The following is a 16,878-nucleotide window of genomic DNA, read 5'->3' on the forward strand; positions in this document are numbered from 1 at the left end:
CACACACACACACCGGGCTTTACAGAAAGGTTAGTCTGCCGCGGGGGTCTGAAACATACAGTCCAGGGTTCAGCAGAGGATGTGTGTCCATCGGAGTTCAGGATGTTTTTTCGAGAGACTGGCTTGGCGCGGCCTCTTGTCTCGAGAGGAGGGGGAGCGCTCTACCTTACATCACACACACCAGACCACCACGGACTCCAGAAACAGACCTCTGACGCCACCGCCGGACAAAGCAGAAGATACAAACCAGACGAATGTCGCGATTGAAAGACTTTTTTTTTTTTAGCATAGGAGAGAAATATTCTTGTTGATTTTTTTTTTTTTTTTTTTTTTTTTTTTTTCGTTTTGGTCTATTTCTTTTACTTGGGCATTTCATTGTTTCTGAGGAAGTGACTTGAAACACTACAGAGCCAATATTAGTTTGATGAGAAGGAAAAAAAAGAAAGCAGACAAAAGGAGAGCGAGAAAGAAAAAAAAAAAGTGGTATTCCGTAAATTATGTACAGTTTTTTATATTCGTTAACCAATGTATTCTTGCTGCCTTCTAGATAATTTATTTTGCCACACATTACTGCACAGTTGTAAATAACTTATGTACTGTAACATCACTCAGTTAAGTGTAAAGATTAAACGGAGAGAAAAAATAATAATAATAAATGAACGAAAAATTATCTGTGTATGTACAGTTCACTTTTGGGCAGCCCCTCCCCCACCCCACCCCACCCCTCAGCAACCTTTTCCTCCCATAACCCACGGGCCAAAATGTGTACAATGATTCACTCAGTGTTTTCTCAGGAATCCAGTGCACACTTGTATGATCCCATCTCTGTAGACTCTGCACGCTTGGGGGGGGTCTCTGATAACCACAACACCCCTAGAGCTCGCCGAGAGAGAAACGCACTTCCGGTTGGGGGGGTATACACAACACAAAACAAAAAAAAAATAAAACTGAAAAAAAAAAAAACGCTGGGCCTTCCACACGAGGCCGCAACCATGTAATTGTCCCTCAAGATGTAGCATAGTGTTTGTAATGGGTTTATTTAAGGAAGAACAGATTTATTAATCATTGCTTTACTACTACACTATTATATCTCAAAAAAAAAAAACAACCAAGAAAATGCCTTTTTACAGTACAAACAAAATAAATTTTAAGGTAATGTCGGGCAAAGTCATTAAAGATCTAACCCCCTGGGGGGGTGGGGGTGTAAATGAGAGATGTCATTCACAAGCAAAACTGTCAATAACCGTTAATAATGAGATCTTTTTTTGTGGGATCAGTTTTTTTTTGTGGGAAGAATTAGATGAATCTTTTTTTTTTTTTTTTTTAATACGTCTCCCTATGTTCTTAGTCATGTTACTTTAGGCTTGACATCCTCATTAATGTCTACAGCTTTGTCTGCCATATTGGCCGGCTTTGAACGTGAATCAGACTGATTTCTAAGAGCAGTGACAGCCACGTGAAGGCTTCATTCCGTTCTCTCTCTGTCTGTCTGTCTGTCTGTCTGTCTGTCTGTCTGTGTGTGTGTGTGTGTGTGTGTGTGTTAAAATGTTGTTTTGTAGGTAGTTTCTGTGCGTTTCCGCACTCGCCCACTACAGGGCGCCAAACTAGGTTTGAATCTGGATTAGGCTGGTGCCCTTTTACTTAAATTGTTCCTTTATCATTTTAAAATTTGCTCCAAAAAATGATTATCACACTTTAAAATATATATATTTTAGGCTTTTAGTAAATTCACTAGACAGAGAGTTCCCCGTAATTCAAAAGAATTCTGATCATCGTAGCTGCAACAAGCACAGTCTTATTTACAAAGTTTATGCTCGTGTTTTTTTTTGGAAACGTTACGTTAAAGTTGCTTCCTCATATGCTCTGCAGCGTGGTGCAATTCATAATTATCATCATCAGCATAATCCTCCACACTTAGGCATTGTCTAAATAAACCAAAAAATTGCCGACATCGACGCAAACAGTGAATGCTTGTAAAGAATATCTTAAGCCTATTTCTAAAGTGCTGGGTGGACGTTGTCCCATTTGAAATCACCTTAAATGGTTTATTTAAAAAAAAAAAAATAGATCATTAGTAGTTTTTTATTATTATTATTTGTAATTGGACCTGGTTTGAAAATAAATAAATAAAATAAACATTTGTGTTTTCCCAAATTCTCATGTATCCATGAATCTCTGGAAGGTCCCCAGATGTAATTTGTTTGACGTAAACAGGACATTCAATCAGCCAGCGGGGTGCTTTTTAAATGTATAATGTGTTTTCAGTTTAAATGTTTTTTTTGTCTTTGTTTTATGAATCAATGGGATTCCTGGGTTTCTTTTGTTGTTGCTGTTGTTTTGTAGCCGGTGTATGTACGCACTCTTGACGTCGTTGTCTTTAGGGGTTGTTGTTTTCCCCGCCATAGTTTGTTGACGTTTATTTTTTTTTTCTTCACCGGAAACACCCAAATGGCAATGTCCCCGTCAGCGTCTAATTTATGGAGCAGAATGTAATATAATGCGGTTGCCATCCCGCCGCCACAGCGGCCCCTCACACACATGCACACACACAGTCTGTTTACAACACACCCAGTTAGCTTTTTTCCCCTCTCTCTCTCAATGGTTTAAATCCCCGCCTTGCTTTTAAAGTTCGACATTTTTGATCAGTGGAAACCTCAAAGGCTTGAAATTGTGATGGCGAACAGCCCACCCCCCCCTTTTTTGTTTTGCTTGTTTAGATTGGCACCAACCCCGCAACGGAGCAATATCATCCATAACCATCCATAACTCAAATGTCCAACTTGTACAGATTCCTACGTGAAGAGTGATTCCTCCACCTCAAAAGACACATGCATACAAATATCTCACCACCACCTCAAACTAAACTTAAAACTGCACAGTCTAATTCCTCGGCCATGGTGATCCAGATATTAGGCGGAGCGAGCCTCTCGTCTACAACACGTTACCTCTACTCTCCTCACATTCACTCAAATAGAAATATTTTTGTGTTTTTATTTTTATTTTGGTTGTTGTTTTTTTGTGCTCATTTATTAGGTTTTTTCTTATCCGACGGAAAAAGATCTATACATAATGGATATTTTTTCACAAGATAGAATCACGATTTCAAGCCTTTTTTTTTTTTTTTCTAGTTGCGATATGTTGTTTTTCATGAAGAAAGATAAAGCAGATTCTAGCTATTCTTTTTTTGTTTGTTTGTTTGTTTGTTTTTTTCCGGTTGTTTTAGAATGGAAAATGACTTATAAAACGCATGGAGAACATCTCCCTGTAAATGGTAAGAAAGAACCTATTTATTACCTTTTTTTTTTTTTTCTTCCGACACCTGTGGTATGTTTTTTGTTTTTGTTTTTCAATTGTTTTTGTTTTCCTTTGAGGTTGGTCTCCGCTGTGTACATTTTTTTCCCTTCTGTAATGCGAGAAAGAGACATAATTGGTATTGTACATAGCTTTGTAAATACACCACCCGCCCCCCTCTGACCCAACAGCGTTTTGCACCCCCCCCCCCACACTCTCTCTCTTTGTACTTGTGTAAAACTTGCGTAGAATGTGGGGTTCTGACGTCGAGACGAGCGCGCTCGCTGCAGGTGATATAAAGATGTAACAATGGTTTTGGTTTGTTTTTTTTTGTACAATGTAGTTAAATTGTGTACATATTGTTGGAGCAGCTATGGGGCGGGGAGGGGTTGGGGGGTGTATCAGTTGATGCTATCGTCAGTGCTGTTAACAGAAAATCCAGTACTTTCACCTCTAGCTGTCGTTGATTTCCTGCAACAAAAAAAAAAAAAAAAAATGAAAGGAAAAAAAAAAAAAACTTGAGAAAGTGAAAACGATGGGGGGGGGGGGGTGAGACTTAAAAAATGATAAGTAAAAAAAGAAAAAAAAAAATTCTAAATTGTTATTTTCTACAGTTGCATGTACAGAGAGCGCGAGAACTGCTGTTGTTCCTCAGAGATTATGTTCGTTAATAAAATTTTGAAATATTACCTGTGTTTACTGTGCTCCCCTCATTGTCCCTTTCGTTGTGGCCTGTGCGGGAGGGGATCCAGTGAAATCCACCTTTATTTTCCTGTTTCCACAAACAGGAAAAAAAAGCTTTCGCCAATCTGAAAATAGGGTTTGGAATCCTATTTAGGCTTATTGTAATCGAGTTTGACTACAATAAGTACTGCAGCGCTTGAGCTGGCATTGTAGTGTGTCGGCAAAAACGTGAAATCCCACCTTTTCCCTGGTGTTGTGAATAAAGTAAAGTTTTGACAAATCCGAATGGGGGTTTTTTAAATGCTGTCTAACAGCCATACAACCCCTTTACCATGTATCTTCATTTATCGAAGTCCAGCCATGCACCGCGCTCGTTATGTCTGTCGGTACGTTACTTAAAATCCGAGGGTTTTGAACGTGTAATAAACGTCAGCCGCTGCGAGTCGGACGCTAACTACAGCATCGTGAATACGTGGGGACATTTCTTACTGTAGGTGTAACATCACACCACGCACAGTTCCGTTCATCACGACAACATTCCAGGGACCAACAAAGCTCCTTGACGTTAATGTATTTCTCGGCCTTTGTGGTTTTTTGTCTGTTGGATTCTTTCACCTTTCTTAACACACCAGTACGTATGGTGTTTGTACTTGTCCAACGCCTATAATAACAATATTTACTAACTATTAGGTTATTTATCATTAAGAACAACAATGAAGTCTAATTCAATAAGCCAGGAATTCCCGTGATTGACGCCCATTGTAGCGCAAGTCCTCCTCACCTCCACCCTCTCCAAGCGCTTGTCCGCCTCCTTTTCAGGGTTGCCAGTTTTGAGGTTTTAAGACAGGTCGTGCTGCTCTGTTAACACCAGTCAGGGAAAAGGTTGTGACACAGACCTGTTGTCTGTTGATGTGGAGATCTGAACCCCTAAGTTTTCTCCTTACAGACTGTGTGATATATTGTAAGATAAATAAATTGTTGTATAATTATTACCCATAATTTAAACCTTTACTTTGTAATAAATAAACTTTACATCACTTCTCCACTGGAGTGTTGAATCAAAACAAAGCAACAGGAATTAGTCTTTAAAGGAATTAAAACCTTATTCATTTTTTCTTATCCATTTTACTATGCATTTGTCAACTAAATATTTCAATTAAGAATATCATAATACACACCAAATATCCAGTGATGGAAAGTCACAAAGTTAATGTGGTTTATTGTACTTAGATCTTTCAAGTTAAAAGTACATTCAGTTTCAGAAACTTTCGACCTTGACTTTACTACATTTCAAAGCAAATATCTACTTTGGCTAGGAGTTAAATAAGTCCTACCTCATAGTAAACTGTGCTTCACACCATATCTGTATACACATCCAACAAACAAATTCTCACCCTTGTGTCCCTCAGATGAGTTTACAACTTCCTTTATATAGAGTTTGCAAAGTGTGAATAAAGAAGAAAATACGCTCAATTCAGTTATATAAATTTGTATTTATTGATAGTGAATATGATGACATCCATTTTAAAAGTCACTATACATTGATCAGCTTCAACATTAAAACCACCACTAATATTGTGTAGCTCCCCCTCGTGCTGTCAAAACAGCTGTGACCCGTCGAGCCATGGACTCCACAAGACCTCTGAAGGTGTCCTGTGGTGTCTGGCACCAAGACGTTAGCAGCAGATTCTTTATGTTCTGTAAGTTGCAAGGTGGGGCCTCCATTGGTCAGTCTTGTTGTTCCAGAACATCCCACAGATGCTAGATCAGATCAGACCCTAACCTCTGACATCCACATGATGTAGAAGAAAATGTGATTTGTCAGACTAGGCCACTATCTTCTATTGCTCCATGGTCCAGTTTCGCTTTGTCCATGCTTTCGGCGGTGGACAGGGGTCAGCATGGGCACTCTGACCAGTCTGCTGCTACGCAGCCCATACACATCAAGCTGTGATACACTGTTTGTTCTGACACCTTTCTATCATAGCGGCATTAACTTTTTCAGCAATTTGTGCTCCAGTAGCTCTTCTGTGGGATCAAACCAGACGGGCAAGACTAACTTCCCCATGCACATCAATGAGCCTTGGGCGCCCATGACCCTGTCGTTGATTCACTGGTTGTCCTTCCTTGGACCACTTTTGGCAGGTTGTAACCACTGCATACAGGGAACACCCCACAACACCTGCCATTTTGGAAATGCTCTGACCCATTCGTCTAGCCATCACAATTTGGCCCTTATCAAAGTCGCTCATATCCTTACGCTTGCCTATTTTTTCTGCTTCCAACACATCAATTTCTAGAAGTGACTGTTTACTTGCTGCACAATATATCCCACCCCTTGACAGGTGCCACTGGAACAAGATGAGCAATGTTATTCAGTCTTCACCTGTCAGTGGTTTTAGTACTCTGGTTCCTATTTATATTTTATATTGTTTATAGTGTGTACTTGATATGCTCTCTATTTTCTGCTGTCCCCTTTTTACTGCTGGAACGATGTAAATTTCCCTGTTGTGGGACTAATAAAGGTTTATCTTATCTTATCTTAATGTTGTGACCGATTGGTGTATGCTGTCTATATTGCGATACTTTTGCGAATGGAGATACAATCAACATCTGTGAGGCATTTGACGCAAACTGTAAAGGCTGTATTGCTTCAAAAACCCAATCATTTAGTGAAGAACAGAAAACATGGACAAATAAGGGTTAACGGAATTTGGGGGCGGGGCTGTCTTTGAGCAGAGCTGGAAAATGCACCACCTGGCAACCAGGTTTATCCCACAGTTTCTCAGCCGGGTGGAGCCCGGTCGAGACGCCACCTGGAGTTCCTCTGCGGTGGAGGCTTCGCTCAGTCCCCGCCAACCTCCCCCCGGACTGACATGGACTATGAGGCCATGGTTTACCCCCAGCTGGGCGGCTACGGACGGTACAACAGGACCGCGGTGGCCTTCAGCTGGTTCCCGAGCTTCGCCGTCATGCTCAACCTCTTCTGCGACGTCTTCTACACGCTCATCCCGGAGTTGTACCACTGCAAGCCCGACCCGAAGCTCCTTCCCGCCTCGTTCCTCCTCAGCAACCTGTCCAAGCAGGGCTACACCAACATCACCATCCCCTGGGTGGAGGGCTCCGGGCTGAGCCACTGCGAGCTCTTCAAGTACCCGCACAACGCCTCCGGCGTCCTGGAGGACGTGCCCAAGGAGAAGGTATCCTGCACACGGGGCTGGGAGTACGGCCACAGCGCGGGGCTCCGGAGCAACTATGTGACCGAGGTAAAGCTCAACGTGGACTGAACAAAAATGAATAAATAATAATACAATATCCTATCTATTTATGAAAAAAAAAAAAATATATATATAAGTCTCATCCCCTTTGTCATTGTAATCATCGCTGTACTTTTGATTGTAATGACGCAAGTTTTTTAGTATCTGAAGTGTTGATGGTTTATCCAAGTAAATTTATCGCCATTTGTACTTTTGTGAGTATACATATATAATAGTATATATTTATTTGGTACTTCTTATTTACTTTTATGTACCAGTGTAAATTTCAGTTTACGGTGTAGTATGCTCCTGATTTCACATGCAGCAAAAGTGTAGAGTGAGTAAACTTTAAAATTTATTTTGAAGCATTAACCTAATTTCAGCTGGATAACACTTAAGCAAATGTTTTATTTTTTATTTATCTTTTACTTGGTATTGTTGAAGAATCGAGTTAAGCCTCCTTCCAACTCATTAGGTCTCTCTCCCAGGTGTACAATGGTATTCCAATATTTGCCTAGGTTAAGCAACCAAAAACTAAGCCGCTAGTTGGTGTCTGAAGCCATTTTGGCATTGTCTCAAAGGCGATGGAACCATCTTGGCTCAACCGAACAGTGGGCAAATTCTCAGAAAATGAAATTGACTTTCAACCGTCGATATTTTGGGATAAACCTCTGGAGACGAACCTCCACGTTCCGTGTGTGTGCTTTTGTGAAACCTGGTTTGGAAATGGACAGCAGAATATGACAGCAGATGTGTTTACCTTCCCTCAGTTTGTTTTAACAGACTCGAGCTCCACGGGATTCACCCCATTCTCGAAATACCAGTGGAAGGCTCTTTCTTTCTGACCAACGGCCGTTTCTCAAGCACAGCTGCCGCCTCCTCGACAGCTGTGAAAAATGCAAGAAGGTCTTCACGTTCCATTGTAGGAAGTCAGGAGTCAGGCTCGCAATTCTTGTACCCCCCTCCCATAGGGATGAGATGAGATAGGGATGACAGAAGAGGGGTGGTGAAGGTTGAAGAAGAAGAAAGAGAAGAATGGAGAAAACCAGGCCGCTGGGGGAAAAGCAGGAAGGGCTGTTGGTGTGCTTGACTTAGAGAGCGAGTTTGCTTTAATGTAATAATGCTGTCAGCAGACTCCTTAATTCAATACTGAAGGACATGATCCACATTCCACCTCAGACACTAAATACACTGTCTGTGTGTGTCTCTGCCTATGTATCTGTGACCTGTTTTCTCTCTTTTCATGCGTTATGTAATCCAATCAATGGCGCTGACCCTGACCAAAGCATCTTTCTTAACAACTCCTTCACATCGTTGTTCCATAGAGATGATGACAATGTCTCTTTGAGGCTGGGTATCAAAGAAGTAATGATAGTTATTTAATAAGGAAGCAACACAAAGCAGAAGGTCCAGGTTTATGTCAAATGGCATCTTTGACTGCTCTAGTTATCTGACCAAAGTTTTTGTCTGGTATTGGTCTTGTCGACTAGTTGCCTCGACGGGACTGGAGAACCCCCTTTGCCTTGACATTAAGTAGGCCTAAGTAATGAACCACTGTCTGAGCTCATGTGAATGATGTTTGAGGTAAGGGCTAGGCAACGTGGCCAAAATCTTCTATCCCCATATAGGTCATTTCATACCTACAGTATATCCCGATATAGCATGTTTTCTGTATATTCATGCTTATTGGGCTCACAAATTAAAAAATAATATTTATATATATATATATATATATAGATAGATAGATAGATAGATAGATAGATAGATAGATAGATAGATAGATGTGTGTGTGTGTGTGTGTGAGAATGAATGAATGAAGAAAAAAAAATTTCTGAATAAATTATTATATATGTGGGTGTGTGTGAATGTGTGCTTATTTTGCCTCTCAAAATCCGGCTGTTAACATATTTGCAAAATGTAACTTTAATTCACTGAAACCTTTAATTAAAATGCTATTGCCTAACATGTAAAATGCTTCTAAAAAAATAAACTTTGGTAGGAATTGGTAGTCACCCTCACCTTATGTTGTTTCGGCGTGGTAACAGACGGCCAAATGTTGTAATAATCCATGAATGGTGCCATCGTGCAATTTGAGATATTCTTTTCAAAGTTGATGTTTAGCGACAATACCCGACAACGCGTTTTTCATCAACACCTATTAAATATTTGACATCAGTTAACATTGTAAAATACCTATGTGCAGATAAGGTAAAGCACAGTGACTCCAAATGATGTCAAATATTGCCATGAAGCAGTTCTGCCACTGATTTGCGATAGAAACGGTATAAAAATAATATATACAGTATATATGATAGTAATCTTTCATCTTGTGATATATATTGTCATATCGCACAGCTCTATTTGAGTTTGTTTAACTATTGGGAATGAGTCAAATTTGGGTGAAAGCAACGGTTGTTTGGTTCTGAGGATTGGTCCCTGTCCATTCCGACGGTCAGGGCTCAGCGGCAACATTTTAGGTTCTGATCACCTTTACCCAGGAGTTTGTTGATCAGCTAAGAGGGATATGAGGTGGAGGCTAGTTAACCTACGTACTTGTTTGGTATTAATATTCATCCGAAGGAGCTACTGTACTTGGTTACTTTATACGCTGTTTACTCTAGTCCTGTTAAGCTTTCAGAAAAGCTGTTACCACTTTAATCTGTAGGGCTTCCTTCTTAATTTTTTTATTTTTGTACTCCAAGTGGAACCTGGTCTGTAGCGACTACTGGAGGATTCCCCTGCAACACATCTGCTTCATGACAGGATGGATTCTGGGATATATCCTCCTGGGCACCACGTGTGACTGGTAAGGACTCACGTTATCGATTTTACCAACGTTATTGGTCTGAAGCACTGTGCCATGAAAATGTAAAATTCCTCAAAAAAAAACTAAAATTAAACCAGCTCTTGTGTTCCAAGATCAATATTGCAAGGCTGCACTAATTAATCTAATTCACAGTCAGGATAGCAGCCCTGTGTTCATCAGAACAAGTTCAAGTTTCATACTGAGAGTTAGGACTATCAGTAGTGACTCTTTTTGAGATTAGATAAATGACGAGTTGCTCAGTAGGGAGTCATTACATTTTCAGACTCTTTGATCGTTTGAGTCAGTTGGCGAGGGAGAACTTCTGGTGAGGAATGAACAAGAGTCAGAAGAGTCGGTCGACTCTGAGTTGTGAATGGAATTCTCTCAAGAATCATTTAATTCTGTCAAAATGATAAATTATGGCAAATGCCTAGATTCGGTCTTGGTCTTTAAATTAGTCCTCAGTAATTATTCTCAGTTTGAGTCAGAGATTCACTCGCTGGCCCACTCCTTTGCCAGTGACTCCAGACTCCTGAGTCATTAAATTTTGTTTTGCCTAATCTTGCATCACTAAGTATTACTAGGCCATGATATTAATAAGAAATATAGCTGCAGGCAGCAATACGCAGGGTCCAGGGTAGTCGGACCTTCGTCAACGTTCAATGGACGAGTGTGCTTTGGCTCTCTGTTCCAGTGTGTTTCGTGACTGCAGAAGTTCATTCGTCATTTAACTGACTTGTTGTTGGGGATATGTAATGAAATTAATTGTTTGTAGTGGGCTAGTGGGTTATTGTTACCAGTAATCAGAATACAGGAATATTGTATACATTGCTATCTCTATCAATGTATACAATGTCAGAATATCTATAAATTCAGACTGTGATTTTATTGGGGTTTTATTTTGTAGAACTTACTGTGGTGCGTGCCAATTGTCCTCAGAAGTGAATATATTTATGAAGTTTAATACGCTGTGCTTTCTTTCATCTAATTGTCTCCTGGTAATACTTTAACTTACATATTTTCAAACATAATAAATGTTAATAGTAATCAAATAATACCTGTCACTTTCTAACTTTGTATGGTTAAGAGTTTGTTTCTTATTTTCCTTCCGTGGCGATCTGTGTACTCGATCAACTTGCACATGTGCGCAAGGATTTTTCTGTCGCAGCATATGTCCGTGCATGGCTCCATCTTGGTGAGGTTGCGATTGTTGATCACAAACTCCATCCACAATACTGAACTGCCGATCTGCATGAAACTCGAAGGACGCTATGTTGGAACTGCCCTGAATACAAATCTTATTCAGATTGTCTGTGGGTTCGTCAGATCCATGACATCCATAAAGTTCTGACGTCAGTTACATCTGCACCTGCCACCATCTTAATGAGGTCACGATTGTTGACCAATCACTAGACAAATAATTAGCACAGTATCGCATGTTGTAAGGTATTGTGACATATTTAGTGTTTAACGGGATAGTGGTGTACCATTGAAGATAAAAAGGTTGGGGAAACACCAGTCAAAATCATGCCTCTGCTCACTCTGCACTCGTCGCTTCCTCAGGTTGGGACGTCGCACCGGTTTCCTCATGTCCATCAGCCTGTCCAGCCTGCTCGGCGTGGTGCTGTGCGTTTCCAACAGTCCCCTGGTCTTCCTCCTGCTGCGACTGTCTCAAGGAGCCATGTTGGCCGGGGTCTTCCTCACCTCCTACATCTCCCGTAAGCCCGCCCCGTCCTACAACTTATGGCTCTCCCATTTCTTATTTCTGCCTTTTCAGAACGGGGGTTTCAGGTGTATCAAGTAGATAAATGACCAGGGTTAGTCAAATGTTTGAATATCCTCAAAGGCTTTGGGTGGCTAAACACAATAATGGCTATGCTGTGCAGGTGTGTTTTTGTGGGAGGAGGAGGCAAGGCCAGGGTTGTAATTGACAGTAGGCAGCTGGATGGCGTTCTTTTCCACATCTATCCCTGTGTCCCCGATTTCCCCCCCAAAGCCCTTACCCACCCAACCCCCCACTTGAGATGATCAGGAAAAGAACCCCTCAAAAAACAAGATGATCTACGATTGGGAGTTGTGGAGTATTTCAGTAATATGTTGTCTCGCTTGCCTCTCTCTTACACTCGGAATCTAGTGTCAAAATCGGAGCGGGGGAGATTGGGGAGGGAGCGGTGGCCTTTCCAGCTGGCCTTCAGAAGAGATTTCTAACATATATCTCTGCCGCAACAGATCTTAGCCACATATCCTTAAAATAGATTGACCATTGTTGTCGTCAAGGCCTCAGTGTTTTGTGTGTGTGTGTGTGTGTGTGTGTGTGTGTGTGTGTGTGTGTGTGTGTGTGTGTGTGTGTGTGTGTGTGTGTGTGTGTGTGTGTGTGTGTGTGTGTGTGTGTGTGTGTGTGTGTGCATTCCTATAATACGCATGTATAGGCATATGGAACGGTTGAAGTCATTCCAAAATGGCCGGTGTTTGCGTAGAGGAGGAGAAGAAACAGTTTTCATGGACTGGGGATAGATGTCCTGCAGTGAGCCCCCCCCCCCTTCACATCCACATACCATTATTTTTTTTTATATCTTACATATACTCCCACATTCCTGCAAGATCAGGGTGAAACTGAGTCCGTGCCAAACTTGTTTTTTTTGCCGGAAAGAGCGCCAGAGGTCCCCGCAAAGTGTGTTTTGTCTCTGATGTCCTGCCAGTTCGAGTCCCCCACACTGAGGGGAAAAGATAGTATCAGGGTAGCGTGCTCCAAAACCTCTTTCAGGGAAGTTCACAGGAAGTCACCTCAGAGGAAAGAATGCCCTCTGGTGTGTGTGTGTGTGTGTGTGTGTGTGTGTGTGTGTGTGTGTGTGTGTGTGTGTGTGTGTGTGTGTGTGTGTGTGTGTGTGTGTGTGTGTGTGTGTGTGTGTGTGTGTGTGTGTGTGTGTGTGTGTGTGTGAATTTTTTATAAACATACCCCCCCTCCCCCAGGGCTGGAGTTGTGTGACCCTCCGCACCGCCTCATGGTTGCCATGATCAGCGGCTTCTTCAGTGTGTGCGCGGAGCTGCTGTTGCCGGGCTTGGCCGTGCTGTGCCACGATTGGCCGATTCTGCAAGCTGTCGCCACCCTGCCTCTACTCCTGCTGCTCTCCTATTGGTGGTAAGTCTTTACGCCGGGAAGTGGTTTCATCCAACCAAGAATGCCAAATTATAAACGTTGCGGGGAATTGCCCAAATTTAAGTTGGGGTAGTATACAGTATGTGACCCACCACATGCCGACCTGACACATTTCGGGGCAGCCTAATTTTGGCTAGATGTGAAAAACATTGTCAATTCCTTTTTCATCCAAAATTATTAGATCATAGGAGATTTATATTCCTCGAGTTTATTTCTGTCTCTCAACATATTTTCAAAACTGAGGTGATTTTTAAATACTATATAAACATTAAAAAGTCGATGCTACCTGATCCACCAGCATTTCACAGGGAAAAAGAGTCACTCACCAACTTTCTGAACTGAACAGCGTGAACGGTGATCTTACGGTTCCCTTTGGTGCAAACATGCAGATCAAGATCATCCTTTGATATTCCGAGTGATGTGAAGAAAAAGGGCTGACGTCACCTCTGTAAATAATGTTTGAAAGAAACAACTGATAAACACCAGAAGCAAGAAATTTTACTTTTCCGTGAAAAAGTAATCTGTGTTGTTTTGGATAATGAGGGTGTCAGAAGCTCACAATCATATTGCGGAAATGGCAGCGGGCAGCTGGCAATTCCGCAATATAGTTGAGAGCTTCTGCCATGACATGGCTGGGAGGACCCTTCCATTTGCATTCTGGTAATTGTCACCTGGTGATAGGCTTTCATGTGCGCGATTGGAAATAGGCCACTTTATTAAAAACTGTCATTGCTATAAAACAATAAATGAAGTTAATGGGGATGTTTAAAAGTTACAGAATATAGAGGGGTTACTGGGCTACTAGTGAGGATGAACTTAGAATGGAAAAAATATATATAATTAAAGGATTAACTTGAATTATGCATCTTCCAATATTTTTAGAAATTAATGATTTAAAGATTATTTCAGAAAAACACATTCAACATTTTCTTATTGAAAGAGTACAGCACTATCCACATCTAACCATTTAAAGCACTAATTGTGCTTTTAAATGGGTATTTTGTGCCGCAGAAGTCTGGAAATGCTTCTAAAACTTTAGAGCCTAATTTCTCAGAACTTGTGTTTCCAAAACCTTTATCTTACGTAACGGAAACGCTGATTATCTAATAGAGGCACATTGAACATGAGCTACGTGGAGGAATGTCCTATCGTTTAGGAATTTAAAGGGAACAATTGCTTGCTATTGTCTCATGTGACTCATTTGAATTGGATCCAAAAATATGTATTAATAATACATAACATATTTGCTTCATTGTGATGCAACCCACTAACAAATCCAACATGTTTAATGCAGTAAAAAATATATATTATTTTTGAAAACTTGGATGACAACAGATTGTTAATTAGATAGTTAATTATTAAAAAAAAAGTTAACTTAAAAGTCGGCTCTAACAGATACCTAAAATCTGTAGTTATATATCTTCATAGATGCCACTATGTTGTGAAAAATCCCACAGGTTGAAAATATAGAGGAAGTTGGCTGATATACACATTATTGTATACTTTTACCACACGGCTTTACACATATTGACTATAACTGCATATTTATATCTCAATTTAACTTGTATCTCTTTCTCGATTTCATAGTTTATTTCTGCTGTAACACCTGAATTTCCCTCTGGGGGATTAATTCAGTGTTATCTTATATATGCTATACACCATTTGTACTTACTTTAGCCGCATAAATTACACTTGTCTTTATTGGTTAGCATAGTGCTACCCCATGTTAACTTAATGTTTCTAGCTATGTACACATGTGTTATTTAATGTCATTATTATTTTTTATCTCCTTTTTTATTTTTCTTACTTGCATTGTTCTGTCAACTTCTGCGGCTGCACCTGGATTTTCAAATTGTATGTTAAATGTTGTTTTTTGAATTAATAACGGTGGCTCTGTTTTTCCTTAGCTGCGAATCCGTGTTTCCCGAGTCTCCTCGCTGGCTGCTCGCCACAGCGCAGATCCCCCGGGCCAGAAGAGCCCTGCAGCAGTTTTCCACCAGGAACGGAGTGTGTCTGAGTGACGAAATCTACCCCGGAGAACGCCTGCTGTCAAGTACGGAAAGAAAGACCATGTCAGGTCAGATTTATATTAATATATATGGATTATATTCTTTCTCTCTCTCTCCCTCCCCCTCTGTCTCTCACCCACCTCTCTCCCTCTCTCTCACCTTGCTCTCTTGCTCTCCTTCCTCCCTCTCCCTCCCTCCCTTCCTCTCTCTCTCACTTTTCGCGCTCTTGCTCTCCTCCCTCCCTCTCTCCCTCCCTCCCTCCCTCCTTCCCTCCTTCCAACTCTCTCTCTCTCTCTCTCTCTCTCTCTCTCTCTCTCTCTCTCTCTCTCTCTCACCCCCTTTTTCTTCAGATATGGACGTAACGTTTGGAGAGGACCACCAACCCGAGTTCCACTCCATCCTGGAGCTTGGCAAGACGCGTGTCATCTGGAGGAACTGTCTCATCCTCAGCTTCACTCTGTGAGTCCTCTCCCCACAAAAGTACATTTAACTGCCACAGGATTCAAATTCAGGATTTTATTCAAAACACAACATTAGAGGTTGATTTAAGGGGTCTGAGCAAAATGCTTTTTAGATAACTTGATTATAATAAAAGTAACACTTTATTAATCTCCAGGGGAAAGTTGAGGTTTTTGCGCTTCAAAAAATAAAATTACCTTTTTAATCTAATTTTGTATGTCTGACCCACGCTAGGAATCTATCTCACAGAATTGTTGTTAAGTAGTTCCCACATAATTTATTCCTAATGGATTTTCATACTCTAAATCAGTGTTTCTCAACCTTTGTTCTGCCACGGCACACGTTTTTATTTTTTTTTTATTTTTACAATGAATGAATCCCATGGCACACCACTATCCTGTTAACCACTAAAAATATCACAAACATGTACAGTATACTATTGTTTCTGACCAATAGTTAGTGATGCAAGACTTGCAAACAATTTGTTCGTAGTGAACAACTCTTTTTAAGTGACTATGGTAGTTGTCTCAAACGACCTGGGGGCCACTGGCAAGGTTGTCTTCTCTAGAACTTCTGTTTTGTTTTCTCCTGCACATTAGTGAATTGTCTGGTTATCCTGTTAGAAATGGCTTTCTTATGATCTATTTAACTCTGTTTTTATATTTTGAAAACATTAAGTGCATTTGTGTGAATTAATTAAGCATTGTGATTTCAAAAAATGATTTTTGGGCCAGATGCGGCCCCGGGCCTGTAGTTTGGGACCCCTGGATTAAGTAATCAGGAGTCACTCTTGTTAGAGTGGACAAACAGGTATTTTTTATTTATATAAGATAAAAAATATTGATATGTACTTATTATGTATTGCCATGTATGTATTACAAAGTTATAACAGATCAAATTTACACCCTCATTTGGCAGACGCTTTTGTCCAAAAGCGACTTACAATTATTCATTAATTCATTAATGTCAAAGAGTGGCACTAAAAAGAGCAAAATGCATTTAATAAAAATAGGTAAGACCTTTAGTTGGTAGAATGTTTGTCCGGTGACTAATACCGAGGGTATTATATCACAGGGTTGGCCTGTGTGTCCAAGAGAAGAGACAATGCCTTCATTTGAAGGTAGCAGAAAAGGTGAGATGGACATAAAGCGTTTTTAGAGGCCATGTTGGAAAAACTAGGCAAAATGTCATTTTCCAGAGAGGGAAGGCATTCTC

The 16,878-nt window shown here is 40.7% G+C and overlaps 1 protein-coding gene across 1 annotated transcript in view; it reads left to right on the top strand.

Moving 5' to 3' along the window:
- Positions 1-6,851: 6,851 nt before the first annotated feature.
- slc22a31 (solute carrier family 22 member 31) overlaps positions 6,852-16,878 on the top strand; it is a gene marked incomplete at its 5' end in the record, with an annotated part of 13,210 nt that continues 3,183 nt past the window's right edge. The window contains 6 exons of the mRNA XM_079998271.1: positions 6,852-7,241; positions 9,935-10,038; positions 11,602-11,756; positions 13,009-13,177; positions 15,103-15,248; positions 15,555-15,663. Coding sequence (XP_079854397.1) covers positions 6,852-7,241; positions 9,935-10,038; positions 11,602-11,756; positions 13,009-13,177; positions 15,103-15,248; positions 15,555-15,663 — 1,073 coding nt within the window. The remainder of the gene's footprint in view (positions 7,242-9,934; positions 10,039-11,601; positions 11,757-13,008; positions 13,178-15,102; positions 15,249-15,554; positions 15,664-16,878) is intronic.

Source organism: Zeus faber (genome assembly GCF_960531495.2).
Source record: "Zeus faber genome assembly, chromosome: 3".
Taxonomy (NCBI): Eukaryota; Metazoa; Chordata; class Actinopteri; order Zeiformes; family Zeidae; genus Zeus; species Zeus faber.